Consider the following 27,446-nt stretch of genomic DNA (forward strand, 5'->3'; position numbering starts at 1 on the left):
TCTGCCCCTTGCCTACAGCCCTCTGTCCCCCGCACGCTGCGACTCGCCGCTGGTGGCCCGGCGTCATCAGGACGACGCTGGGCCCCAGGCAGACGGCTGCCCAGGCACGCGTAGGAGGGCTGCCACGGGGGGCTGTGGCAGCCGCCGGGGCTTTGTGACGCGGGCCGGCATCGTGCCCAAAGGCCACTGTGACGCGGGGCTGCGTTGAGGGGCCAGGGTCCCCTCGGGAGAGTGCCGCTCACTCTCAGGAGAGCGGCTCCGTGAGGAGGCAGCAGCTCCCCTGGGTGCTCGCGTCTGTGCCTGTCTGTGCGAGGACGCGGAGATGAGCGAGGAGCGGGAGAAGAAGGACGACTCCCAGCCCGACACAGGGCTGCCACGCGTGCAGGACCGCCGGCAGGTGCGGGCCGGGGAGGGAGGCGGAGGGAGGGCGCGGCAGCGGGGTGAGGCGGTGCGCCCTGGGCGCCTCTGGCCGGGGGACGCCCTGGCGCGCGGCTGACTGCCGCGACGAACGAGGCCCGGGCGGGCCCGGCCGCTCCGCTGCCACAGGCGGAGAGCAGCCGGTCCGGGCTCGGCCGGGCCGCCGGCGGCCTCCGAAGTCGCTGCCGCGGGGGACGCCGGTGGCGACTTCGCCACCTCCATCCCACGCCTCCTTCTTCCCACAGGTGGGCCGCACGACGCCGCGAGCGGTGCCGCCGGGCAGCCGCAGCCCGGGCTCGTCCCTCCACGGCGTCCGTCTGCCGCCGCTGCCCGGCCCGGAGAGCTCGCGGACCTCCGGGAGCCGCAGCGCACAGGTACGGAGCCCGAGGGGGACGGGGCCGAACGTCGCGTCGCGTGGGGACCGCCCTCTGCCGGTTCGGCTGTGGGGGGCGGGGCGGCAGCCGCCCGCGGGCTGAGCGCTGCCCTCGGTGCTCCGTGGAGCGTGAGCGGGAAGGACCGCGCTCACTCGGTGTTTCTCCTCGGCTTCTCTTGCAGGCGGGCGGGTGGGAGTTCACGCTGTCGGTGACCTGCGGCAGTGCCAGTGGGCAAAGGAGACAGCCTCAGCCACCCCTGCTGCCTCGCTTAAGGCAGGCACGGATGCCGGCAGCTGCACCCTGGCGTGCGGCAGCATCTTCTAATGCCCGTAAGCTGCCTGCTCTGCAAGCAGCAGCCTCTTGCACACCTTCTGCAAGAGGCAGCGCACGTGCCATGGGCATTAGAGGCAGCAGACTCCCAGTACTTGCCCCAAGACCTCAGCAACCACCAGAGATGCCGTGCAGTTGCGACACGTGCTCGGCAAAGTCTGTGAGCGTGCCCAGGCTTCTCGTGCCCCAAGCAGCAGACGACGGTGCCAGTGCTGCCAACACTGCTCAGGGAAAACCGGGCGTATGCTCCGCGACATCGAGGGCTGAGGGTCAGGTTCCTGCCCCTGGTGGTTCCCGAACCAGGGATGTTGGAGTGCAGACGGAGCTGCAAGTGTTGGAAGAGGCTGCTGAGAAGGAATCCACAGGATGGTCATCCGGGCAACTGTGGAGCGCGTCTCTTGCCTCATCAGATGAGGAAGACCCCACGTGTTCAGCTTCTCTTCTGGCTGCAGACCCTGGGCCTGGAGGACACCTTCAGCCTTTGCCCGTAACAGGTCCTGAAGATGGGGAAAGCTCAACTTCTTCCAAGGCTGAATACTTTCCAGAGGAGACCAATGCGGCGCCACGTTTCTGGAGACCATGGGAGGGAGAAGAAACAGCTACCACCACGCCTGAATTCTCCAACCAATCTCTGGGAGAAGCACAGAGATTGCAAGATCCCGGAGAGGCGTACGGGGAGGTGTATGGATATCCTCCAGTTCACCCAGCAATCCGGAGAATCCGGGATGAGGCGAGGAAGGACCAGATGCGCTCCAGCTGGAACACATCCTGGCCAAACAGCATGAGTGTGCCCCAGCTGCTAAGGCCCCAAGCAGCAGAAGACGGTGCCAATGCAGCTGACAGTGCTCTGGGCACACTGAGAGCCTGCAGTGTGACATCGAGGGCTGAGGGCCAGTTTTCTGCTTCTGATGATTCCCCAGCCAGGGATGTCACAGCCCAGGATTCACAGCTAGAGCTGGAAGAGACTGCTGGGATAGAAATGGCAGGACAGTCATCTGGCACCCTGCAGGCTGCATCTCTTTCCCCATCTGATGAGGCACACGCTGTGTGTTCACCGTCTCTTCTGGATGCTGGTCCCGGGCCTGCAGGACACCTTGAGCCTCTGCCCGCATCAGTGCTGGAAGATGCAGAAAGCTCAGATTCTCCTGAGGCTGCAAGCTCTGCAGAGGAGGCTGATGGAGCATCACTCCCCTTGTCAGTGTCTGAGGGAGGAGCAAGAGAAGAGCCGGCTGTGGCCATGCCTGAGTCCTCCGGACAAGGTCTGGGAGAAGCACGGAGACTCCAAGATCCCAGAGAGATCAACAGGGAGACCTATGGGTGCTCTCCTATGATCCCAGCACTGCGGAGAATTCGTGAGCAGGACAGAAACGAGCGGATGTTGTCACACTGGGATATTTCCTGGCCAAGGAACGTGAGAAGCCCCAGGCAGCAAAGGCTCCAGGCAAGAGGCGATGCTTTCAATACTGCTGGCACTGCTCAGGGCATGCCGGGCATCCGGCCCAAGACATCACGGGCTGCTGTCCGGTTTCCTGACTCTGGTGACTCCCGAGTGTGGTCTCCTAGACTGTCAGTTGTGCAGGAGGAGTCCAGCGATGACAGCGACAGTGCTGTCAGCACTGCTGAGGGCATGCAGGATGCCAGAGACGCTGCAGTGACAGATAAGGGCACGCACCCGCCCTCCTGTCTTTGCCCTTCACCGCTGGAGGCTGTGGAGGATGACTGGGAGTGTGACTCTGAGGAAGATGCTGCATCAGAGGCAGTCAGCGTCACACCCAGCACATCTGATGATTCATCTGCTGAGGTGGAGTCCACGTCTTCAGCGTCATCTGTGGCTGCAGATCCCAGGCCTGAGGAGCATGTGTCAGCGTGTGAGGGAGCAGATGTGGGCCCTCAGCACGAGGTGAGCAAGGCACACGTGGCTGGTACCACGCGTGAAATCGAGGCAGAGGCAGGAGCGGTGCCTGGAGTGTGCGCTGTGGGGAGATGGCTGGTGCTGTCTCCTTTCCAGCCAGCTCCATGCATGAGGGTGGAGAACCCTTCTGTTACCCCTGCCTTGCCTTCAAGCAAAGGGGCCTGGGAAGGGAATCCCGTCCCTGGGACCCTGGCACCCACACCATCCATCGCCAGGCAGTGGCATACGGCGAGCGTGCTTTTGTTCTCTCCACACAGGTTTCTGCAGAGACTGGAGAAGGTGCACAGAGCTCCGTGTGCTTCAGAGACGCACCGGAGGAAGGCCCAGGTGCGTCCTCAGGCAGAAAGCCATCCCAGGGAGGGCCCTGCCGAGCTCAGATGGCCCACCAAGTGGCACGGAGGCTGGCAGCGTTCCATGCCCTGCCACGTCCAGCCCAGTCCTCCCAGGGAAATTCCACGGTGGTGGGTGGCAGGCGGGGCCTTGCCTCTGCCCCTTGCCTACAGCTCTCTGTCCCCCACAGGTACCGCTGCCGCACCACACGCGGCGGCTCGCCGCCGGATGCCAGCTGTCGTCAGGATGGCGCTTCGGGCTCTGCGCAGGGTTTTCACCTGCAGCTGCATCAGGGGACAGCGAGAGGAGAGGCATGAGGCTGCAAACACCAGGCAGCTCCCAGAGACGGAAGACTGATCCTGTAGATGTAGAATTCTGATTAAATGTTATCTTTATTCTATCCTGGCTGAGTGCTGCCTGCTCCGTGCACGTTTGGTCTGTGAGTGCAGCTCCCGGGGTCAGAGCACAGGGCAATGGATCCCTGTGTCGGTGATGCCAGCAAGCGCAGAGAGCATTGGCGTGCAAGGCAGAGTGATTTCTTGCTTGCAAAGTGTGATCTGGCTGAGCTGGTGTGTGTGTGAGGTGGCCTGCGATGAAGGGGTGAGGGTCTCTGAAAGGGGCAGCCGTGGTGGGAGAGTGCCGGTGTGTCTGTAGGGGTGAGAGCACGACCTAGAGGAGAGCAGGAGTGTCCCGGCTGGGCTGGGGCTCCTCAGGTGTCACACTGCGTAGGCTTGGGTATTCCCTACGTTGACATGATCATTCTCCCATACGAGGATGTCATCGGTATACAGACAAACCCGGACACTGTGTTGCAAGGCAACCTTCTCCAGCCTCTGTGCCTACACTCTGTGCACCAGAGTGGGTGAGTGTTTGTACCCCTGGGGTAATCAGGTGAATCTGTACTGCACTCCCAGCAAAGGAAATGCAAACTGCTTGTCCTCTGCCTTCCTCAAGGGGACCGTAAAAGCCTGTCTTAGACACCAACAGCAGGCAGAAAGGGGGGAGCCTGTTCCTGTAGGGCAGCGGTCAATTCTGAAACATTTGGGACAGCTGTTGCTGAAGGGGCAGTGTTGGCATCCAGGTGATTGCCCCAAGACCTCAGGGAACCTTGCATGTCCAGGACAGGCAGCTCGCAGAGATGACATACTCGATCTTGTAGATGTTGAATTCTGATCAAATGTCATCTTTATTCTGTCCTGGCTGAGTGCTGTCTGATCCGTGTGCTCACGCATGTTTGGTGTCTGAGTGCAGCTACTGGGATGAGAGCAGAGGGCAGTTGGATCCCTGTGTTGGTGGTGCCAGCAAGTGCAGAGAGCGTGGGCGTGCACTGGTAAAGGTTGTGCTTCGACTACCTTGTCAGTAGCAGTTACTGCATATCCTGCCTTACAGTTTCCTTGTCTCGCAAAACTGCTTCTGTTGATGAATTCAGGAGTCCTTAGCGCTGTCCAGTGGTGCCTCCTGTAGCTCTGGCCGACTGGCACGGACAGTCTCCAAGCAGTCACTCACTCACTCACTCGCTGCCGGCTCGGAGGTAGCCCCGTGTCGGTGCTCTGGGCGTTCGGCAAATTGCTTTCTTCCTTCTCTTGGATCACTTGGGCTCTCTGTTGAGAAACTTGACAGCCATTTAAACCAAGAAATTCAGCAAACTCACAGTCCACTGTACACAGGCCTCTTTTGTTACTGTGGCATCCACGTACGGCAGTAAAGTTCCTCCTCGGGATGGAGGAATCCCAGCCCCGAGCTCACAAGCTGACCGGTTCTCAAAAATCATTGGGCTGTTCTTACAACCGTGGATAACACTGTCCAGGTTAACTAAGTCTTTTCTCCCCATACTGGGGTTTTCCTATTCAAAGGCAAATGACTTCAGACTTTCTGTGGCAAAACGAGGCAGAAAAGGCGTCCTTCAGATCCAGAAGGTAAACCCCACCTACTCATTCCTTAATTGAGTTAATAAAGTGTACGGATTTGCCACCACTAGGTGTGTATCTTCAGCGATTCTATTGATTGCCCTCAAATCTTGTGCCAAACAATAGCTTTTGCCATCCGATTTTCACCGCCAAGACGGGGCTGTGGTATTTGGATTCACGTTCAATTACTAATCCGAACTTCAGAAAGTTACCCATTTTTTCTCCCGTCCTCCTACAGTCTTCTATCCTCAAAAGGCCACTGCTCTACCCTGACTGGGCTGGCGTCCTGCCTGTAACTTCACTTCTAACAGCCCGCCTTTAGGGCTCTGCCGGGCATCCCTGATGCCCGCGCTCCTGGGTATACCTGATTTAGGATTTCCGTAACTTCTGGGGGTACAACATTGCTTTTCCCAGTTTTTGTTAATGCCAGACTTAAAACTTTCAGTCAGTTGGTCTTGCCTGACACTTAGCTCCAATTATTTTTCTTCGCTGAATTTGATCTCTACATCCAGTTGTTCTAATAAGTCTTGCCCGAGTAACGGTCTTGGAGAACCTGACGTGCACGAGAATGTATGTATGCCTATTTGTTTGCTCAGGCTGTACTTAATTGCTCTCAGAAAGTAAGCTTTTTCTGGTTGGCCAGTAGCTCCTACTGCTGTTACAAAATCAGCATCTATGGGTAATCATTCTTGATGTGGCACAGAGTGAGAGGTCCCTGTATCCACCAGAAAATTAACCTCTTTACCTTGTTCGCCTAGCTGCAATTTAACCACCAGCAAATTAACCTCTTTACCCTGTTCGCCTAGCTGCAATTTAACCAGTGGCTCTGCTAGGGTATCCCAGGTTCCCATCACTCAGCTTTTGTGATCAGAGGCGTTTCCCTCCCCCTTAGCTTGGGACAGCTTCTCCACCAATGCCCTGCTTCCCTGATATCTGCACGCTGCTTTCTGCCCAATGGGGGTGGAACCCTCCCTGGGCCGTTCCAGCCCCCCCCGCCCCCCGCCTCTTCCCGAGGGGATCTCTGGGTCCTAGGGCCCTGCTCTGGCGCAGCAACAGTAGCAGCTGCTGTTGCTCTTCCCAGTTTCCTTGCTACCTCTGTTCCTCAATCAGTTTTCCCAGATCCCTCACCTCCCTCCTTGTTCCTGACATCCCTGTTACGCCTTGCTCATCTTTGCCTTCCTCAGCCCGTGTCTTTCTCAAACCTTTCTCACTTTCCAAGCGTTGCAGAAACTAACAGCGTTTTATTTCAGTTTTGCCTCCTTCCCTCCGGAGGCTTCCAGTGCCAACACTGCGATGTCGGGTTTCCTATGTCTCTGCAGATGGAGGCTTCTAACGTCCCGTCCCGTCCCGTCCCGTCCCGTCCCGTCCCGTCCCGTCCCGTCCCCTCCCCGCCCCGTTCACAAGTAACGCGCTGTTGACAGCAGGAGTCTCCGGCCCCAGCTCTCTCTCTCACTCCCAGAGTTCTGCTTACAGCCGCGGCGGTGGAGGCGGTGGGGGGTGCGGTGCAGGGCATGTGCTCTCGTGCCGGCACCCGGTGCAGATCACAAGCTCTCATATCTCAAACTCGCTGTTTTTCCTTAACCCTGCTGCCGTTTTTTCCACAGTCCCACTATTCGTGCTCTCCACTGCACTTCCACGTACCATCAACAATTACTTCCATATACCGTCCAAACATTTTGTCCCACTCCCTTCAAAACCCACAAATCAAACAGTACAGTTCTTCAGCTTCCACGGACACTCAGTGCTCACTCGCACAATTAGAATACTCAGTTACAAAAACTGGTCCTGTAACTTCATTTACGTTCACTTATGTTCCCGGTTTCTTATCCACTGTTCCCCCTGGCTCATCGGTGACGTTTCTTCAGGGAGCCAAAACACAACCCAGAGTGGTCCTTTTTGGAAGTTCTTTAGGCACTCCTCATCCATAACAACTGGTTACCCTGGCCAGTCTTAAGTGTTGGGTGAAAATCCTTTGCGTTTTGCTGGGTAGTCGAGTCCACCTCCTTCCCCGGGGCACGGGAACACCAAGTTCCCTGGGCAAGAGTCTTAACCAACGTCCCCCAGCCAGACAAGAATATTTTAAACAGGGAATGGAATTCCACAAGTAACAGTTTTGCAACACGAACCTTTAACAATTACAAAGACAGACGGTGACAACCACTAATACAGTTCCTATAAGCAAGAAAAAGAAACACGGCCCAGACATTTACTGCCCCGCCTGGCAGTACAGTGTTACAAGTGACTTGCTTTATCCCTCCTGTAAATGTCTTCCCCAGCACCACCACTATGCCAGGGCCTTACCCCCGTCAACTTTCCGGCAGACTCACGGTTTCTCTCCCATGCTGAAATCAATTACCCATCCGATGCCTCCCGGGCCGATACAAAGTTTCACTGCCGCACACTCTGCGTTGCCCCAGCCGACGCACCAGTGCTTTCCCCAGAGGCCTTCACCACTTCACCAAAGAGCAGAACGGAATAGAAGCAGAGAAAGGGCGGGGAATACCTGTACCCAGAGGCTCTTGTGTGCTCCCATGGTGATCCACCTGAGAGTTGGAGTCCCTCCCGGACAAGCTGCCGGTGGGCCCAGGGACTCCTCCTCTCAGAGGCTCCCACAGTTGAGCCGAGAGTCTCCTGCCTGGCTCGCCAACTGAAGCTGAGAAAACCAACAAAGGAACTCGACTCGTCAGTGAGCTATGACAAGCAGGTATTCCCTTTATTACAGCGCTGGGTGCATGGCAGAAGGTTCCCACCAAACATGCACACCGAGAGAAGCAGCGACAACGTATTTAAAGGCATAGCGTATAAATATTAATTGCAGCCCAAGGACGTGGGCAGAAATAACACCTCTGGTGGTCATCAGATGAAGGACGAAGTCATTCTCGCTGTACATTTCCAATCTTTTCAGGAGGGGGTAGCCCAAACCAGTTCCCGCTGATGTTATGTTGAGCTGAGGCATCTGATTTGCCGTAGAATCAGTAAAATCATATAAATGCTCAGGTTGGAAAAGACCTTCAGGATCATCAAGTCCAGCCACGACCTATAACCATACTACCCTAACTCTAACAACCCTCCACTAAATCACGTCCCTGAGCACCGCATCCTAATGGATTTGAAACACATTCAGGCATGGTGACTCAACCACTTCCCTGGGGAGCCTCTTCAGGGGTTAACAACCCATTCTGCAAACAGTATTTCCAGATATCCAACCTAAACCCCCGCCGGGGAACCTGCCTGCACTGCCAGCACTGCCAGCACCAACTGCCCGCACTGCCAGCACTGCCAGCACCAACTGCCAGCACTAACGGCTGTGTGTCCTGTTGGCTGCGCCCCCTGCGGCCCGCCTTTGTATGCATGGAGGGGTGCCCGCACTCCTCACTCTGCCCACCCACATCAGAGCTGCCGCGCTGCTGGGGGGTGGGGGAGAGCGGGGCTGGGAGGGCTGCTTCGCTCTCCTTCACATTCCTACTTTCCTTTGGTTTTTTTACTGTGATTTGGACCCTCTAAAAACGCTCCCTAGGCATGAGCCTCCACTGTAAAGCTGATCCACTTGAGGCTTGTAAACATTTGATTCTCTTTGTGGATTGTTAGCAGATCAGAATCTCAGTAGCACGAGGTCTGCTACGAAAGGAAAGCCTCCATTTCTGTTCTGTTGTCCCGCATCAGGGGCAGATGCTGGTGATATGGACGTAGAGGTTGAACCTTCCCACCACTATTCTGTGGCAGGCCCTGCAGTTACTGCAGCTCCTGAGGCAGGTCCTGCAGCTACTTCAGGCCCTGCGACGGGGCTCAGCTGTGTCCCGCACTCCGCTCCTGAGGCGGCTCTCCACAGACTGCAGCCTCAGTCCTTCAGGCCACGCCCGCCTGCTCCGGCGCGGGCTCCTCCACAGAGCGCGGCACATCCGAGCTCTACACGGGTCCTGGAGAGCTGCAACACCAAGACAGGACTGAGGTGCGGACCGGCGCTTGGGCCGGGTGTACTTGGCCAGGCCGGGCACTGAGACGAGGGCGGGGGCCGCTCCGTGCCGGACGCGGCCGTTTCCAGCCGGTTCAACGGCCGCAGCGCAGCCGGGGGCGAGCCCGTCAGCGACAGCGATGGCGTCGCTGGGAAAGGTCCGGTGGCGGCCATGGAGATGCCCGGGGGAAGCGGGAAGAGGGGACCCAGCGGTGCCCTGCGAGCCACGCCTTGCCGCGAGCAAGAATGTTAGAATTAAATATGCACAGGGAGAGACCACCGACAACGCTGCCAGTGATGCCAGCACTGATCACAGCATGCTGGATGCCAGGGACACTGCAGTGATGGCTGAGAGATGCCCACGCCTTCCTGGTTTTGCCCTGATACAGTGGAGGGTGTGGATGAAGAATGGGAAGACAACTGTGAGGAAGAAGCTGCTGAGGCAGCCAGTGTGCCACCAAGCATTTCTGGTTCCTCATCTGGCGAGGTGAAGACCGCGCCTTCAGCTTCCCCTGTGGCTGCAGAACCCGGACCCAAGGGACATTCACCTGCATGCAAAGGAGCAGAAACTGCAGGCAATCACAAGCACAAGGTGAGGAAAGTCCATGTGGATTGCCCCAAGACCTCAGGGAACCTTGCATGTCCAGGACAGGACAGTCCATTTCACCAGGTGTGAAATGAAGGCCCAGGCAGGAGCTGTGCTGGAGCTTGCACTGTGGGGAGATGTGGGGGTGCTGTCTCCTTCCCAGCCAGCTCCATGCACAAGGGTGGGCATCCCCTCCATAACACCTGGCTTGCCTTCATGTGAGGGGCACGTTTGACATGCCAGGAGGGAGGTATCCCTCTTCCCGGGGACCCTGGCACCTGGAGTGCTGCTGGCCAGGAGCCTACAGGGCTGTGGTTTTGCTGTCCCCACACAGGTTTCTGCAGAGGGCAGAGGAGATGCACAGAGCTCCGGCTGCTTCAGAGGTGCGCCAGAGGATGGCCCCGCTGTGTCACTAAGTGGAGACTCATCCCAGGGAGGGGCCTGCCGAGCCTGGCCGGCCCACCGAGTGGCACGGAGGCTGGCGGCGTTCCGTGCTCTGCCATGTCCAGCCCAGTCCTCCCAGGGAAGTTCCGTGGTGGTGGGTGGCAGGCAGGGCCTTGCCTCTGCCCCTTGCCTACAGCCCTCTGTCCCCCGCACGCTGCGACTCGCCGCTGGTGGCCCGGCGTCATCAGGACGACGCTGGGCCCCAGGCAGACGGCTGCCCAGGCACGCGTAGGAGGGCTGCCACGGGGGGCTGTGGCAGCCGCCGGGGCTTTGTGACGCGGGCCGGCATCGTGCCCAAAGGCCACTGTGACGCGGGGCTGCGTTGAGGGGCCAGGGTCCCCTCGGGAGAGTGCCGCTCACTCTCAGGAGAGCGGCTCCGTGAGGAGGCAGCAGCTCCCCTGGGTGCTCGCGTCTGTGCCTGTCTGTGCGAGGACGCGGAGATGAGCGAGGAGCGGGAGAAGAAGGACGACTCCCAGCCCGACACAGGGCTGCCACGCGTGCAGGACCGCCGGCAGGTGCGGGCCGGGGAGGGAGGCGGAGGGAGGGCGCGGCAGCGGGGTGAGGCGGTGCGCCCTGGGCGCCTCTGGCCGGGGGACGCCCTGGCGCGCGGCTGACTGCCGCGACGAACGAGGCCCGGGCGGGCCCGGCCGCTCCGCTGCCACAGGCGGAGAGCAGCCGGTCCGGGCTCGGCCGGGCCGCCGGCGGCCTCCGAAGTCGCTGCCGCGGGGGACGCCGGTGGCGACTTCGCCACCTCCATCCCACGCCTCCTTCTTCCCACAGGTGGGCCGCACGACGCCGCGAGCGGTGCCGCCGGGCAGCCGCAGCCCGGGCTCGTCCCTCCACGGCGTCCGTCTGCCGCCGCTGCCCGGCCCGGAGAGCTCGCGGACCTCCGGGAGCCGCAGCGCACAGGTACGGAGCCCGAGGGGGACGGGGCCGAACGTCGCGTCGCGTGGGGACCGCCCTCTGCCGGTTCGGCTGTGGGGGGCGGGGCGGCAGCCGCCCGCGGGCTGAGCGCTGCCCTCGGTGCTCCGTGGAGCGTGAGCGGGAACGACCGCGCTCACTCGGTGTTTCTCCTCGGCTTCTCTTGCAGGCGGGCGGGTGGGAGTTCACGCTGTCGGTGACCTGCGGCAGTGCCAGTGGGCAAAGGAGACAGCCTCAGCCACCCCTGCTGCCTCGCTTAAGGCAGGCACGGATGCCGGCAGCTGCACCCTGGCGTGCGGCAGCATCTTCTAATGCCCGTAAGCTGCCTGCTCTGCAAGCAGCAGCCTCTTGCACACCTTCTGCAAGAGGCAGCGCACGTGCCATGGGCATTAGAGGCAGCAGACTCCCAGTACTTGCCCCAAGACCTCAGCAACCACCAGAGATGCCGTGCAGTTGCGACACGTGCTCGGCAAAGTCTGTGAGCGTGCCCAGGCTTCTCGTGCCCCAAGCAGCAGACGACGGTGCCAGTGCTGCCAACACTGCTCAGGGAAAACCGGGCGTATGCTCCGCGACATCGAGGGCTGAGGGTCAGGTTCCTGCCCCTGGTGGTTCCCGAACCAGGGATGTTGGAGTGCAGACGGAGCTGCAAGTGTTGGAAGAGGCTGCTGAGAAGGAATCCACAGGATGGTCATCCGGGCAACTGTGGAGCGCGTCTCTTGCCTCATCAGATGAGGAAGACCCCACGTGTTCAGCTTCTCTTCTGGCTGCAGACCCTGGGCCTGGAGGACACCTTCAGCCTTTGCCCGTAACAGGTCCTGAAGATGGGGAAAGCTCAACTTCTTCCAAGGCTGAATACTTTCCAGAGGAGACCAATGCGGCGCCACGTTTCTGGAGACCATGGGAGGGAGAAGAAACAGCTACCACCACGCCTGAATTCTCCAACCAATCTCTGGGAGAAGCACAGAGATTGCAAGATCCCGGAGAGGCGTACGGGGAGGTGTATGGATATCCTCCAGTTCACCCAGCAATCCGGAGAATCCGGGATGAGGCGAGGAAGGACCAGATGCGCTCCAGCTGGAACACATCCTGGCCAAACAGCATGAGTGTGCCCCAGCTGCTAAGGCCCCAAGCAGCAGAAGACGGTGCCAATGCAGCTGACAGTGCTCTGGGCACACTGAGAGCCTGCAGTGTGACATCGAGGGCTGAGGGCCAGTTTTCTGCTTCTGATGATTCCCCAGCCAGGGATGTCACAGCCCAGGATTCACAGCTAGAGCTGGAAGAGACTGCTGGGATAGAAATGGCAGGACAGTCATCTGGCACCCTGCAGGCTGCATCTCTTTCCCCATCTGATGAGGCACACGCTGTGTGTTCACCGTCTCTTCTGGATGCTGGTCCCGGGCCTGCAGGACACCTTGAGCCTCTGCCCGCATCAGTGCTGGAAGATGCAGAAAGCTCAGATTCTCCTGAGGCTGCAAGCTCTGCAGAGGAGGCTGATGGAGCATCACTCCCCTTGTCAGTGTCTGAGGGAGGAGCAAGAGAAGAGCCGGCTGTGGCCATGCCTGAGTCCTCCGGACAAGGTCTGGGAGAAGCACGGAGACTCCAAGATCCCAGAGAGATCAACAGGGAGACCTATGGGTGCTCTCCTATGATCCCAGCACTGCGGAGAATTCGTGAGCAGGACAGAAACGAGCGGATGTTGTCACACTGGGATATTTCCTGGCCAAGGAACGTGAGAAGCCCCAGGCAGCAAAGGCTCCAGGCAAGAGGCGATGCTTTCAATACTGCTGGCACTGCTCAGGGCATGCCGGGCATCCGGCCCAAGACATCACGGGCTGCTGTCCGGTTTCCTGACTCTGGTGACTCCCGAGTGTGGTCTCCTAGACTGTCAGTTGTGCAGGAGGAGTCCAGCGATGACAGCGACAGTGCTGTCAGCACTGCTGAGGGCATGCAGGATGCCAGAGACGCTGCAGTGACAGATAAGGGCACGCACCCGCCCTCCTGTCTTTGCCCTTCACCGCTGGAGGCTGTGGAGGATGACTGGGAGTGTGACTCTGAGGAAGATGCTGCATCAGAGGCAGTCAGCGTCACACCCAGCACATCTGATGATTCATCTGCTGAGGTGGAGTCCACGTCTTCAGCGTCATCTGTGGCTGCAGATCCCAGGCCTGAGGAGCATGTGTCAGCGTGTGAGGGAGCAGATGTGGGCCCTCAGCACGAGGTGAGCAAGGCACACGTGGCTGGTACCACGCGTGAAATCGAGGCAGAGGCAGGAGCGGTGCCTGGAGTGTGCGCTGTGGGGAGATGGCTGGTGCTGTCTCCTTTCCAGCCAGCTCCATGCATGAGGGTGGAGAACCCTTCTGTTACCCCTGCCTTGCCTTCAAGCAAAGGGGCCTGGGAAGGGAATCCCGTCCCTGGGACCCTGGCACCCACACCATCCATCGCCAGGCAGTGGCATACGCGAGCGTGCTTTTGTTCTCTCCACACAGGTTTCTGCAGAGACTGGAGAAGGTGCACAGAGCTCCGTGTGCTTCAGAGATGCACCGGAGGAAGGCCCAGGTGCGTCCTCAGGCAGAAAGCCATCCCAGGGAGGGCCCTGCCGAGCTCAGATGGCCCACCAAGTGGCACGGAGGCTGGCAGCGTTCCATGCCCTGCCACGTCCAGCCCAGTCCTCCCAGGGAAATTCCACGGTGGTGGGTGGCAGGCGGGGCCTTGCCTCTGCCCCTTGCCTACAGCTCTCTGTCCCCCACAGGTACCGCTGCCGCACCACACGCGGCGGCTCGCCGCCGGATGCCAGCTGTCGTCAGGATGGCGCTTCGGGCTCTGCGCAGGGTTTTCACCTGCAGCTGCATCAGGGGACAGCGAGAGGAGAGGCATGAGGCTGCAAACACCAGGCAGCTCCCAGAGACGGAAGACTGATCCTGTAGCTCCTGAGGCAGGTCCTGCAGCTACTTCAGGCCCTGCGACGGGGCTCAGCTGTGTCCCGCACTCCGCTCCTGAGGCGGCTCTCCACAGACTGCAGCCTCAGTCCTTCAGGCCACGCCCGCCTGCTCCGGCGCGGGCTCCTCCACAGAGCGCGGCACATCCGAGCTCTACACGGGTCCTGGAGAGCTGCAACACCAAGACAGGACTGAGGTGCGGACCGGCGCTTGGGCCGGGTGTACTTGGCCAGGCCGGGCACTGAGACGAGGGCGGGGGCCGCTCCGTGCCGGACGCGGCCGTTTCCAGCCGGTTCAACGGCCGCAGCGCAGCCGGGGGCGAGCCCGTCAGCGACAGCGATGGCGTCGCTGGGAAAGGTCCGGTGGCGGCCATGGAGATGCCCGGGGGAAGCGGGAAGAGGGGACCCAGCGGTGCCCTGCGAGCCACGCCTTGCCGCGAGCAAGAATGTTAGAATTAAATATGCACAGGGAGAGACCACCGACAACGCTGCCAGTGATGCCAGCACTGATCACAGCATGCTGGATGCCAGGGACACTGCAGTGATGGCTGAGAGATGCCCACGCCTTCCTGGTTTTGCCCTGATACAGTGGAGGGTGTGGATGAAGAATGGGAAGACAACTGTGAGGAAGAAGCTGCTGAGGCAGCCAGTGTGCCACCAAGCATTTCTGGTTCCTCATCTGGCGAGGTGAAGACCGCGCCTTCAGCTTCCCCTGTGGCTGCAAGCACTGCTGAAGGCTGTACACTGTCCTTCCTTACTGCCCTTATCTGCTTTGTTGTCTATCTCTTCACCAGCTGATTGCTGAATGGGGGTTTGAGACCTACCAGTACCATCAGTGGATAAAAAGTGTAGTCTCTTCCGGCCAGCCAGATGCAAGCTATCACCCAGAGCAGCCACCATGATTCTCCAAAGAAGCCTCGGAACAGCTACAACAATTGCTGTGGCTCTGTGTGTTGCTCCCAGTCTTAATAATCAGACTTAATGATATTCCTAAAATGCCCTGTTTGCAATGCCTCTGATATGAATCAATGTTTAACAAGGGCAAAAAGGGCTGCTTACTGCAAAATAAATACTCACACAGAAAGATTAGGTATTTGTTTAGCAAACTTAATTAAAAAGCTGTACTTGGTGCGTTTTTGAGGATCTAAACTGCTTGATATAGAAATAAGCTGTTTTTCCAGTTATAGCTTCCTTTTCTTTGTAAGTAGTGAGCAGTTTCAAAGATCAAAAGGCAAATTCTCATATGCTATCTTAATTTAAAAGGTATTTTAACATTCTGATAAGAACAGTTTTAGAATGCTTCATTTTGTTTGCCTCACTAGACAATGAACAAACTTAGGGTAATTAACCAAAGTGATATTTCACAGTTGGTCTTTGCATTTAGATTGTGAATGTGTAAGTTTAATCGAAAAACTACACACACTAATGAATAAATGTCTGTCTACTGCATAATAAAACGGAGAGGAAGACACTACTGCATTCTGATTTAGTCATATAGAATTCTGAAAATGAAAAGCATAAACAATAATCAGTGTTGTTGAATTAAACTTTCCAGATTGAGCAGTGTTTGATAACATTTTCCTGTGTATCTACTAAAGATGCAGAACTTTTCTGAACAAACTGGCTTAGACTAGACTAAAATATCTTAGTCCTTTTGACCTTACAGTTCATAGTACTATTTATATACAGTGTTTGTATAACTGTGAAGCATAAATCTAAGCCAAGGATGTGACATGCAAAAGAATTAAAACAGAAAAATTCCTTTCATGTCATGTAAATGGCTTGTTCCTTAATGTCAGTTGACTCCTGATTTCAGGAATAAAGCATTCAGATATTAATGTACATGATAAATGGGGAAAATATACTTAATATTAAAACTAAAAAGCTGTGGTGCAAATTGGAAACTAATAATGAGACATATTAAGAGAGGTTTTCACCATGAGTTTACACATTACAGACATTTCAAAAAGCCTTTTTGCATGACATAGGTGAAGTAAATTAAAAAACAAATCTCGAACTGTAAAACATATGAACTCAGCATTTGTGAAAGAAATTCTGCCTTTAAGATGCAGGCACTGATATTACAATTATATTGCAATAAAAATAATAAAGAACTGCATTAGTAATATGCAGTAAAGTAATTTAAATCTATATAAACACACTATACCTCAGAATTATCAAGGGAACATTTAGATTGATTGACGCTTCCCTTTTCCCACTGTTGTTTAATTATTTCTTTTTTGATTATGGAGTTTCACTAGGGTGAGGAAAAAGGAAAAAAATGCAAAAAAATCCCATGACCTTTGCATTTTTAATTTTTCTTGGAATACATTTTCTTGGAAAATTAATTTGAGCATAATTAGTTTTATTTTCTTAGCTTAAGCTGTCAGTAGCATTTGGAGCTCACTTGTTTTCATTAGAAAAACAAATTTATGAAGGTCACGTATTTGGCATGAGTCCATTCAATTAAAAATAATGCACACAAATTTTTGTTTGTCTTAATGCTGGAATAAAGTAATACTTGACACTTCTGTAGAACATTCAAAGTTCTTGTCTAGCAAGCACTCTGTTATACCAATCTTTACTTGTGAAAAAACTGGCTACTGAAAAGACTTTATGATGCTTTGGTCAAATTCAAGTTTGCCTAATGTCAAATAGCACCCTCAAGAAATGTGAGAGAAAAAAAACCCTCCACAGACTAAGGCCTGGATCCAAAGTGGACTGGAGACAGTACTTTCAATTTCTGTAGTGGACTTCGGACAGTATCACAAATGGGAAATGCTTTCTACAGTGTTATTGCAGGAAAGTTTTAATATTTAATATTTTAAAACAGTGTTTACAAAAGAGAATGGTATCCATTCAGAAGAATCTAAAGTCTTGAAGAGGACTGTAGATTAAATTAGTAAACAGCTGCATCATAGTAGTTACAAACTACTCATATATACATGGAGATTTGTTCTAAAGAACTTACACAGGACCTATACACTGGATCAGAGAAATATGGCCTTGTAAAATTTCTTCAAGAATTTCATGTAAGCTTGCACTGGAACCAGAACCAACAGATACGATTTTGCATAAATATATTTATTCATGTAAAAAGACCCCTCATGCCCCAGTGGTTATTTTGGATGTCACAGGCTATTTTGTAGACGTTCATACTACTGGAAATCACTAATGACTCCCAGTTTTACTGATGGTTGCAATAGCTAGGAAGTCAGCAACTTCAGGCAGTTAAGTCAATTATAACGTGTCATTTACAAGATGTTTTACTTTCTTGGTCAGATATTTAACCAATAACATTTTATCTTTATATTATTCTATTCTAAATCTAATGCAACTCAGCATGACAGTATCTTACTTCTTGTACCATAGCTAGAGATCTGTGCAAATCCATCATCTTCACATCACCCACAGTATGTAGATGTTCTCTCCTATGTTCTCTCCTCTTTGTAGGCCGGCTCACAGGGATCTTCTCCAAACAGGCTACACTAATTCTCAGTTAGTGCTCTGTCTCAATACCCCAACATTATTTGCATGATAAAGGTACTTCATGTCTTCCTTCAACCTGCTGCCTAATAATTTTATTTAATACTCCCTATTCTACCAAGAGTATTATTTTTTCTGTTTTTCCTTTTCATCTGACTTTCATCCTACCGTATTCCTTCAGAATGTTTATTTTTCAAGCTACAGAGGCTAGTTTCTTTCTGTGATATCTTATAGATAAAATTTAGTCAACCATTTTCATTTTTTCTCCATGTTTTACTACAGCTTCCCAAAAAGGGAAATTACCTTATTTAGATTCATGTGTTAGTACAGTGGAATAACTGCATAGACAGGCAGGCAGATGAGCAGGCCCTGGCCCAAGTTTTAGCTAATTGAGTAGACCATGAAGAACTATTGGATTTCGCATGAAAAATCGTGGGCATAGAAAATAACAGAGAGAAAATCTCATAGGAGTTACAGAGAAAACTATTAAAGGATGAACGGATATCAAAGTATTGCAGGAGTTAGCAGATGCTGTAGCTGAATCTCTCTCAAAAATTTACCAAATGTCTGGAGAGTCTGAGAACACCTCTGTTGACTGGGAGCTAGCCAATATTATTTCCAGCTCAAAGAACAGCCTGAGAGAACACCCAGGAAACTACAGGCCTGTAAGTCTAACCTCAGTGCCTGGAAAAGTTAGGGAAAGATTATCCTGGGGGATACTGAGAAGCAGTTACAGAACAAAATATTTGTCAGTCATAGTTAACGTGTTCATCAAGGGAAAGTCCTGCCTTAGTAATTTGTCGTATATCCTTCTATGATAATATTACTGACTTCATGGAAGAAGGTAAGGCTATGTATGTACTCTTTCTGGATTTTAGTAAGGCCTTTGATACTATCCCTCACAGCATCCTTCAAGACAGATTGTCCAACTGTGAGGTGAACAAGTATATATTGTGTTGGCTGAAAAACTAACGCAGTGGTAGAGATCAAAGGTTTATAATGAATGGAGGATACATCTATATGGTGGACTGTTAATAGTGGTGTTACTCACAGCTCAGTTCTAGCTGTTGTTGTTCAACATTTTTATTAATTATATGGAGTCCTAACTTTGATGGATTCAGCAACTGCCTTAGCAGTATCTTTTTTTTTTTTTCTTGTGTTCCTTATCTTAGTAGTTCCTAATAGCCTGTTTGCACATTGAGCTCCATGTCACGCTGAACTGATCTCCTTACATTCTTTTCTTTCTCTTTGCTCCTGAGTGGCAACAGTTCTACAGGTATGGAGTATTTGACTATTGCACATGACTACGTATTTCCTGGACTGAATTCCACCTGTGTAATTTGGATGCTCGGTTATTAAATTTTGTGACATCCTTTTGTGAGAATTTTGGTATTTTATTACTCTGAATTAATGGTGTATCATCAGAAAACTACTCACTTCCTCTTTTAGGTTGTAAATAAAAACTGTGTACAGGTTTCAGCAACAGCTCTTTGTAGAATTTAATTAATAATATCTTAATTACAAAGTATATTTAAAATAATGTTCTACTTTTTTTTTTTTTTTTCTCTCTGAAACCTCTATGAAACCAATTCAAGCATGTGTTCTGAAGTTCAGCGCTTGGGTGGTACTCACAACTTAATGGTTTACTGAAATGGATGGCTTGTGATTGTACATGGTCAACAAATATAAAGGTCTATAATTTTTCAGACATTTGGAATACAAATGTGCCAGATTTGTGGCTGGGGATTTGATTTAAGGAAATAATATGTAGCTTTTTCTATCCAACGCATCAGTGCCTATATACCTCAAAGCACTTTTTCTCTCGATGGCCCTTTGGCATAGGGCATGTTCTCTCTTAAATCAAACCTATTATCTCCATAGCAAAACCAATAGACTTAATAAATTCATTGCAAAACACAAAGAGTTTAGGGAAAATAAATTGAAGCTCTTCACTGAAAACATACAAAAATAAAAGATTGAAAATACTGACACTGTCTTTTATTTTAAATAATTTTGGAGAGCATCAAACGTGGACTCTTTCAGAGTTTGTAAAATATTTGGCTGCTACAGAACATGAAAATCATGAGCAAATAAAATTGTTCTGCAGTGGATCTTGATGCAGTTGACATTATGAATCAGAGTAATCTGTGAAAACATTATTGCTTGGATTCTAGATTTGCTGGTGAATAAAACCCCAAAACAAGGACAGAAAGAATTAGCAACATCTTCAAATGTCATTGGGTAAAAAAAAAAAAGCACTGAAATAAGGCAATTTTCAGAAATTTCCAAGTATGTATTTTACTTAAGAAGAAAACATACTCATAGGCCGTAACATTCATCTGAACTTATTTATTCTTCTTACATGTTAAGAACTTCATAGAATTGTCCAGTTTTACCTCAAATAGTACAATACTCCAAATATTGAAAACTGAGAAACTGTTCACACTAGAAGCATCAAAAACCTATGTTAGCAAATCTGTGGAAACAGATTTAAAGGCAGTACCAAAATGATAAGGATTAACTTCAGAATCCTGACTTTTCAGATGCATTGTCAACTGCTGAGCACACACAAAAGCAGGGCAGTTATACTCTCTAATACTCTTCCCTACTCAACCTAGTGGAGTATGCTTATATATATGCTATATATTTTCAGTAGGAAAATTTATGATATAGGGTTGTGGGTTTTGTTGTTGTTTGTTTTTGGTGGAGTTTTTTTTTTTGTGTGTGTGGTTTTTTTTTTTTTTCTTTTTAGTGGTGATCTTTATTGCACAACAGCCGCAATGCTAAAATACTAAAATACTGCATTCTTCCTCTCTCCACAATACCAAACCCCAGAAGACTTGGCTGTTAATTCTACACAAGTATTGTAGGACTGCCTTAAAATATTTCTGCTCTTAAATGTTGAGAGGAAACTAGAATGAAGTGCTCCTGGGTGCCAAGAATTCCCACACAGCTGTGCTATGACTAGGTCTATGAGCATGTTATCTCTGAAGGTTTGTAGAGTGGGTTCTATGGCTTATGTTTTGGCTTCAGTACACACAGATGTATTCTATTTCCTAAGTAATACTGCCTTAGAATTACATTACCTGCAATAAGCAAGTCTGGTCTTCTTTTACAGACAAAGACTATGAAAGAAAAAACAACATCCTGTTATCATTTTCATTCCAAATCAGATCTTTTTCCCTGTTAAAGTTGGAGGGGGCTGTGCAGTAATCCATTAAACACTGAAACTCATTTAGTGTTTGCTGCAGGATACATAAGTTTTCTTATAGCCTTGAAACAAGCATAATGCAAACGTGGCATTTATTTCATGGCCTGAAATTAGACTAATCTTTGAAAGTTTTATTAAAAAAAAATATGCATCATATTTACAGTACAGGTGTTAAGATTCCTGGGAATAACAGATTGTCATTTAACAACATTTTCTGAAGAGGCAATGACATCTCCAGAGCCCTGCACAAAGCAGAGCATCTCTGCAGTTTGTACGCATCAGTAGGGAAGTGAAATGAAATCTCTTCAGTTTACACAGAATGCAAATGCGTTGCCCTGTCAAGACATTCTTTATTTGAAAATTCATATGTTCATGCATATACTCTTTATCCTTGCTTATGACCTATTTACTCACATTTTGGCAACTCTTTTGTCCCTTTTTTATTTTACTCCACAAAGGCCAAGCATTTTACTTGGATTATCAAACAATTTATTTTCAAGTAATACTATAGGAGGAATAGATGTTAATCTCAGATAATGTTACTGCAAAAACTAGTGCTAGCTAATAAAAGAATATAATAAAGCATGCATATCTGCAAGGAAGAACAATTTAGGTATCATTAAAACTTTTCATTTAAATACAATCACTTTCATTAGTTTTTATTAGATTATAAAAATAAGACGTATTGTTATTATATTCTTACACAATCTAATGAACTTAATCCAAACAACCCAGAAACAGAACGTAATATGTTCTTCAAATGGAATGCTTTGACTTTTTCCCTTTGTAGCTGAGCAGGGTCACTGAAACTGGTGCCCTTTGTCCTTTTTTTTTTTGAGAAAAAAATATGAATTTAATAAATAGATAATTAAATCGAAGCACTTTGACCAGCCCTCAATCCTGTCTGCATTCTACTACAATACCATTAGCTCTTAAATTCACTGATATAATACATGGAAATGCCATATGTGAGTATTAATGAAAAAAATATTGTGATTGCATTCTTTATCTTTGCTTCCATGAATGTTTCTATATTGCATATATTTTTTTGTTAGCACCATAGAATGCTGTGGTGCAAATATGTGCATGTATTGTGTGCGTTATCCATCCCTGGCATTGGGTACCTACTGCAGTCATGGAATTTGGAGGAAACTCATGCAATTTGTGCTCCTTTTACACAGCAAAGCTAATATCAGATTGTCGTGATCCAACCCTTCTCCATTTTTTTTTTTCTGTATTTTTTAATTCATTCATTTTAAATTCATCTTTACTTCATCTTTTTTTTTTCATCAAAAATACAGCAATCAAGTACCATGAAAGCTGAGAACTACTCGTAAATCACAACTAATTTCTGTTAATAATGGTTGGAAAAAACATTTGAAAACTTTTGCATTGATGTTTACAGACAAGTATGTATTGATATCCAGTGTTCTCTGCAGCCTGAGAATAAAGATGATTTTTAAACAGGAAAATGTGGTAAAAAAAAAAAAATAAAAGCATGCGTATTTATGCTTATACATAAAAATAAATAAATGACAAACAATTATAAAGAAATATATAAAAATATAAGGATTTCACTAGATGGTCGGTATGCATCATTTAATGCTACAATAATATGCTTAAGGCAAGGACTGCACATCTCACAGCTGTTTCATCTGCTGAGTGGACAAAATCCCAGGCATAATGAAAAAAAAAAAAACAAAAGTAGTACAAATGTCTTAACTAGCTAACTAAAAGACTTTTATTCTGCCTTATTAAAAAAGAAAAAAGAAAAAAATTACCCATGTTTCAGCATTTGTTAATGCCCAGATAATGTAAAATAAGTGAATGTTAAGATATATATGAATGGAGATGCATAAATGAATGGAGACAAAAGAAACCTTTCTTGATATCACACTTGTGTCTCATGGTACCATGTGAAAAATTTGAAGAATTTTTTTGCATGGCCAACTAAATATCTCTTCTGATTACCTGTGTTTGTAGGTTTTGTCCCTTTTAATTCAGACAGGATTTTATATATCTGAATATATATCTTGTATTCTTTACTAGTTTCTCTGTTGGGTACACAAGCAGAATACATGGATTTCCAGCCTAGACTGTTTAAAAAAAACTCTGAAAGTAGGGAGACAACGCATGAAGGAAGATTGTTCTATTGCTTTTAGTGGATGTATTCTGATATGCCTGAAGTCTCTATAAAAAGGGGTAGTTACTTGCTATTAACTGGATATTCTCTTTTTATCCGTATTCAGTCACACTGTACAAGTGAATATTTCCTTGCACTGAAACCAGAGAAATTCAACTACTTCTCTCATGCCCTAAATGCCAAGAGGCATAGCCCATAACCAACTCCTCTTGCAGTATTATAGTATGCAATTCACTACAAAACAAAGAGAGATTAGCAAGAGAGAAAAAAAAAAAAAAAAGGTTGAAGTGTAAATATGCATGTGGGCAGCCTTCCTTAAGAAATGTCACAACACTGCTTTCACAGTTGAGTCACCAGCAAGGTAAAGCTTGTTGATCTCAGACTGCCTATCTGATGCTAAGCTGATGGATCTGTGCAGCTTCTCCTCCTTGTTACTGACCTCTCAAATGAAACATACATTCTCCATGTATATATTCTTCCACAAGAAGGGAAAAGCACCTGGCGAGTCTGTCCTATAGGAAAACCCATGAAAATAAAGAGAATTTATGATCTTAATTGGAGAAGGCATGAGAAGCAATAACAGAAACAAAAGAAAAGGGAAAAAAAGTGGACCATAGAGAAAAAAAATCAGCTCAGTCACATGGCTGAAGACAGTCATAGACCTCACCATTCACATTTAATGGAGAGTAGATAAGTGAGTTCCAGTGTGTATTCTGGGAGAACATCTCTCTCTGGAGTAGCTAGCTGGTCTGTGAATACAAACTAGTAGCTCAAAGACAATATTTAAGTATCTCTTATACAAAAGAACTTTTGTGTTCAGATTTTTCTTTACTTCATCCATCAATTGAGATTATTTCCTGTGTATGTTGGTGTATATAAACATTAGGAAAAAGATATTAATAAGCATGTGCTAATTACACTGCACTGTGCAGTGTTGACAAGCACGAACATTTAAGTGCCAAGCTGTCCTCATCCATAATAGGTTCGATCAATATTTTAGTTTTATTAAGAGAGAAGTGAATTCTTCCAGGAGGAATCTCTTTACAATACAAGGGTTATAATCAACATCTGAAGAAATGGTTGTATGGATCTGGAGTGATAAAGTGTTGTAGTTTAACGCAGCAGGTGGCTCAGCACTGCACAGCTGTTTGGTCATGCCCCCCTCTTCCCAGTGGGATGGGGGAGAGAATCGGAAGGAAAAGAAAAACAAAGTAGAACTTGTGGGTTGAGAGAAAACTATTCAAGAAAACAAAAAGCATGCTCCTTCCTCATGTTCATGTCCCTAGGAATATGTTGCCTGCAAGAGACAATAATATTGCTGGGAGCCACACAAAATTAAAAATTAAAACTAGAAGTGATAGGGGGAGCAAAAACCTTTGTTGTCTACAAGATTTTCTTTAAATAACACTGTTGCCCACAGGCCAGTGAGCACTGGGGATTGCTTCTCAGAACTACAAGACAGGCAGGTGCTCTGCTTGATTCATAACAGCAAAAAGACCTTTTCAGTTGGAGTTCAGTTGTAAAAATTAATAATGTACCAATCAGTAATTTGACCCAAGCAGTTATAAGCAGCTACTTTTTATGCTACAAGGATTTAACTACACACATACACAAAAAAAATATATCACCATCTGTACTTGTAAATAAATCTGCATCTAAAGATGCCCAGTGCTGGTCTACTATTAGGGATACTCTGAAAGTAATACCTCCTATGCTATGATGTTGGCTCACCATGTCAGAGGCGGATGTTGGTGGCATGGCAGCAGGAGGCTGAACCTTCCCATCAATATCCTATTACATGCTGTTGCCCTGTAACAGATGGCAGCAGATGGGCACTCTGACAGAATGTATTATTAATACAATTGAATATATATCATACTGTTTTATGCAAAGTAAATAATTTTCTTCAACTTTAATTTCATAAAGAGCTCAGATAGTCAGAAAAGTGACTCCAGACATTTTTGAAAAGATAGATAAGGGACACTAGCTAACACTCAGATTTTGCTAGCCCTCCTGTGGTGCCTGGGGGGCAGTGGGAACGAGAAGGTGGTTCTCACAAGGTTCAGTTCCAGGTCTTTGGTAGCTTTTTCTGTCTTCTTCTTCCTCCAGGATAGCTTGAGCCAGAACTCTGTGCCTGGTGAATGGAAAGGAGATAAGATTACCAGGGGTCTCACAGAAAAGGACTTTATATTAGATGTTTCATTGTGTAAAATTTACAGAGAAAAAAGGGGTGTGAAAGGAAGAACAAGACTGGGAAAAGGAAAAATGTTTCAGAAAGCAGAAATTCAAACAAAGACAATTTCTTATGGCAAACACAAAGGTGTTTCCCAATCCCATTTCTGTCACCTTTTTCTGCAATTAGCAAGGTTCCTTCAAAGGTCAGCCTTATTCAAGAATAGACACAGGTCGGGATCTGCTCTCATCCTGAAAACCTAGGGGTTTGGCTAGAAGAAAAACAAAAAGGGAATGCAAACATTGTCCAGGAATTGGTTGTGAGCAGTCTCATCAAATATTTGTTTTAATACCAGTAAATGATATGGTATATTTCCTTTTCTGAATGTGCATTCCTGAATTATGTTGATTACATTTTGCTGCATGTTTCAAAGGGTTTAAGGTGAAAAAGAGTTGAATGATATAATCTAGACTTAATATACAGTGAAAATGCTTTAAAAAAATACTATAAATACATAATGTTCTTCACAGCTAGGCCTGCAATGAAATGCATGCAAAATGATGACTTTTGCAAAAGAAAACTCAATACACTCAGATCTAATAGACTTTGAGCTACCACTACAAAATGCTTTTGTAACAGTGTAAAATGCAAATTAAAATACATGCAATTAAATGCATGCAAAATACATGCAATAAAAGCTGTGAAAACTTCCATACATTGATGCAGTTGGATAGATTCTGATTCATTTCACTTCATCAACTACTACTGTAGTCCAGAATAAGTTGTAAATATACAGGTTGAAGGAAAACCTAAGTAGCATCTCCTTGACCTTGAAACTTAAGATCTGAATATGTGATTTAAGTGTCTGCAGGAACTATTAACACCTACTATTATGTGCTAAAGATGCAAAGCTGTTATTTTTTCTATTCTTCTTACTACTCAATTGAGAGGCAAGGACTGTATTTTTTTCTAATAATTTTCTGCTGCTGACACATTGCTTACAGTTCGTTCTTAATTAACCACAAATGACTCTGTAATCAGTGGCAAAATTCAAAATGTCAGTAAGTGATCCTTTTATGAATGTATTTTTAAATTAATTCACTGTGGTTTGTTTTCAATGCTAAATTTTGCAAAAATGTAGAAAGCAAAAGAGCTTAAACATGCTCTTAAAGATATAAAGTGTCAAATCACTGCAAGCAAACATTAAAAATGAAGAAATAGTAAAGTTTCTATATATTTAATTTCTAAACCTAGAAAATAAATATGAATGCCAATTCTAAGTACTACCTAAACCAAACAGACTATTGCACCAGGATCAGACTGTCACTAGGCTTTTGGATGGTCTACATATTCCTGTAGAGGAAAAGTAGTCTTAACTATAGGAGAGCCTTAATAGTGTGGTATAATTACTTTAACAGGTGGGCTTATAACAAGCACTCTGTATGTCTGTGTGGTAAGTTGACCTTGTCTGGTCACTGGATGCCCAGCAAGCCACTCACTCACTCCCTCTCTTCAGCAGGACAAGGAGAAAAAACTAATGGGTTGAGTGAGATATGGGCAGGGAGATCACTCATCAGCTATTGCCTTGGACAAAGAAACTCCTTCTGGGGAAGATTCATTTATTTTCAGTTAAAAAGAGAATAGGATAGTAAGAAATATAACAAAACTAAAACTACCTTTCCCTACCCTCCTTCTTCCCAGGCTCAGCATCACTCCTGACTCCTCTACCTCCTTCCTGGTGAACATCATGGTGGGTTTGGGAAGGCAGCCTGAAGTTGGTTTGTAACGCTCCATCTCTCCAGCTTCTCCCTCCTCACATTCTTCCCCCACTCAAGCATGGGGTCCCTCCCATGGAATGCAGACCTTCTTTGCAATATGCTGCACTTCTTCAATACATGCTCCAACATGAGCCCATGTGGCAAGGTTCATTCTTCAGGAATGGACTGCTTCAGCACGGCTTTCCCGTGGGCTACAACTCTTGCCAGACCTTCTACTCCTGCGTGGGCTCCTCTCCACGGGCTTCAGTTATGCTCTGGCATGAGCCTCCTCCAGGCCGCATCCACTGCTGCCCCATGGGCTCCTCCGAACTGCTTCTCTGCAGGCCTCTCCTGGTCTGCAGGAAACCTCTGCTCTGTCATCTGGAGCATTTCCTCTCTTATTTCAATGACTTTGGTGTCTGCAGATTTACTTCTATCACATTTTCCTCACTCTTTCTCACAGCTGCTACACAGCATTTTATACATTTTCTGAAATATGTTATCACAGAGATGTCACCTGCATACCCGATGGCCTCAGGTTTGGGCAGTGACAGGTCTCCCTTTGAGC

At 48.7% G+C, this 27,446-nt stretch overlaps 2 protein-coding genes across 2 annotated transcripts; both read left to right on the forward strand.

Annotated features, from left to right (window-relative positions):
• The first annotated feature begins 322 nt into the window (after positions 1–322).
• Positions 323–4,032, forward strand: LOC121111438. Its single transcript, XM_040705251.1, has 4 exons — positions 323–486; positions 663–3,021; positions 3,291–3,360; positions 3,554–4,032. The coding sequence occupies exons 1-4, from the start codon at positions 323–325 to the stop codon at positions 3,718–3,720; spliced, it is 2,760 nt and encodes a 919-aa protein (XP_040561185.1). The 3' UTR covers positions 3,721–4,032.
• A 6,660-nt stretch (positions 4,033–10,692) lies between these two features.
• LOC121113429 lies at positions 10,693–14,354 on the forward strand. Its single transcript, XM_040705252.1, has 4 exons — positions 10,693–10,747; positions 10,816–13,391; positions 13,660–13,863; positions 13,923–14,354. The coding sequence occupies exons 1-4, from the start codon at positions 10,693–10,695 to the stop codon at positions 14,352–14,354; spliced, it is 3,267 nt and encodes a 1,088-aa protein (XP_040561186.1).
• Positions 14,355–27,446: the final 13,092 nt, after the last annotated feature.

The sequence above is a fragment of the Gallus gallus genome, chromosome 8 (assembly GCF_016699485.2).
Source record: "Gallus gallus isolate bGalGal1 chromosome 8, bGalGal1.mat.broiler.GRCg7b, whole genome shotgun sequence".
Classification (NCBI taxonomy): domain Eukaryota; kingdom Metazoa; phylum Chordata; class Aves; order Galliformes; family Phasianidae; genus Gallus; species Gallus gallus.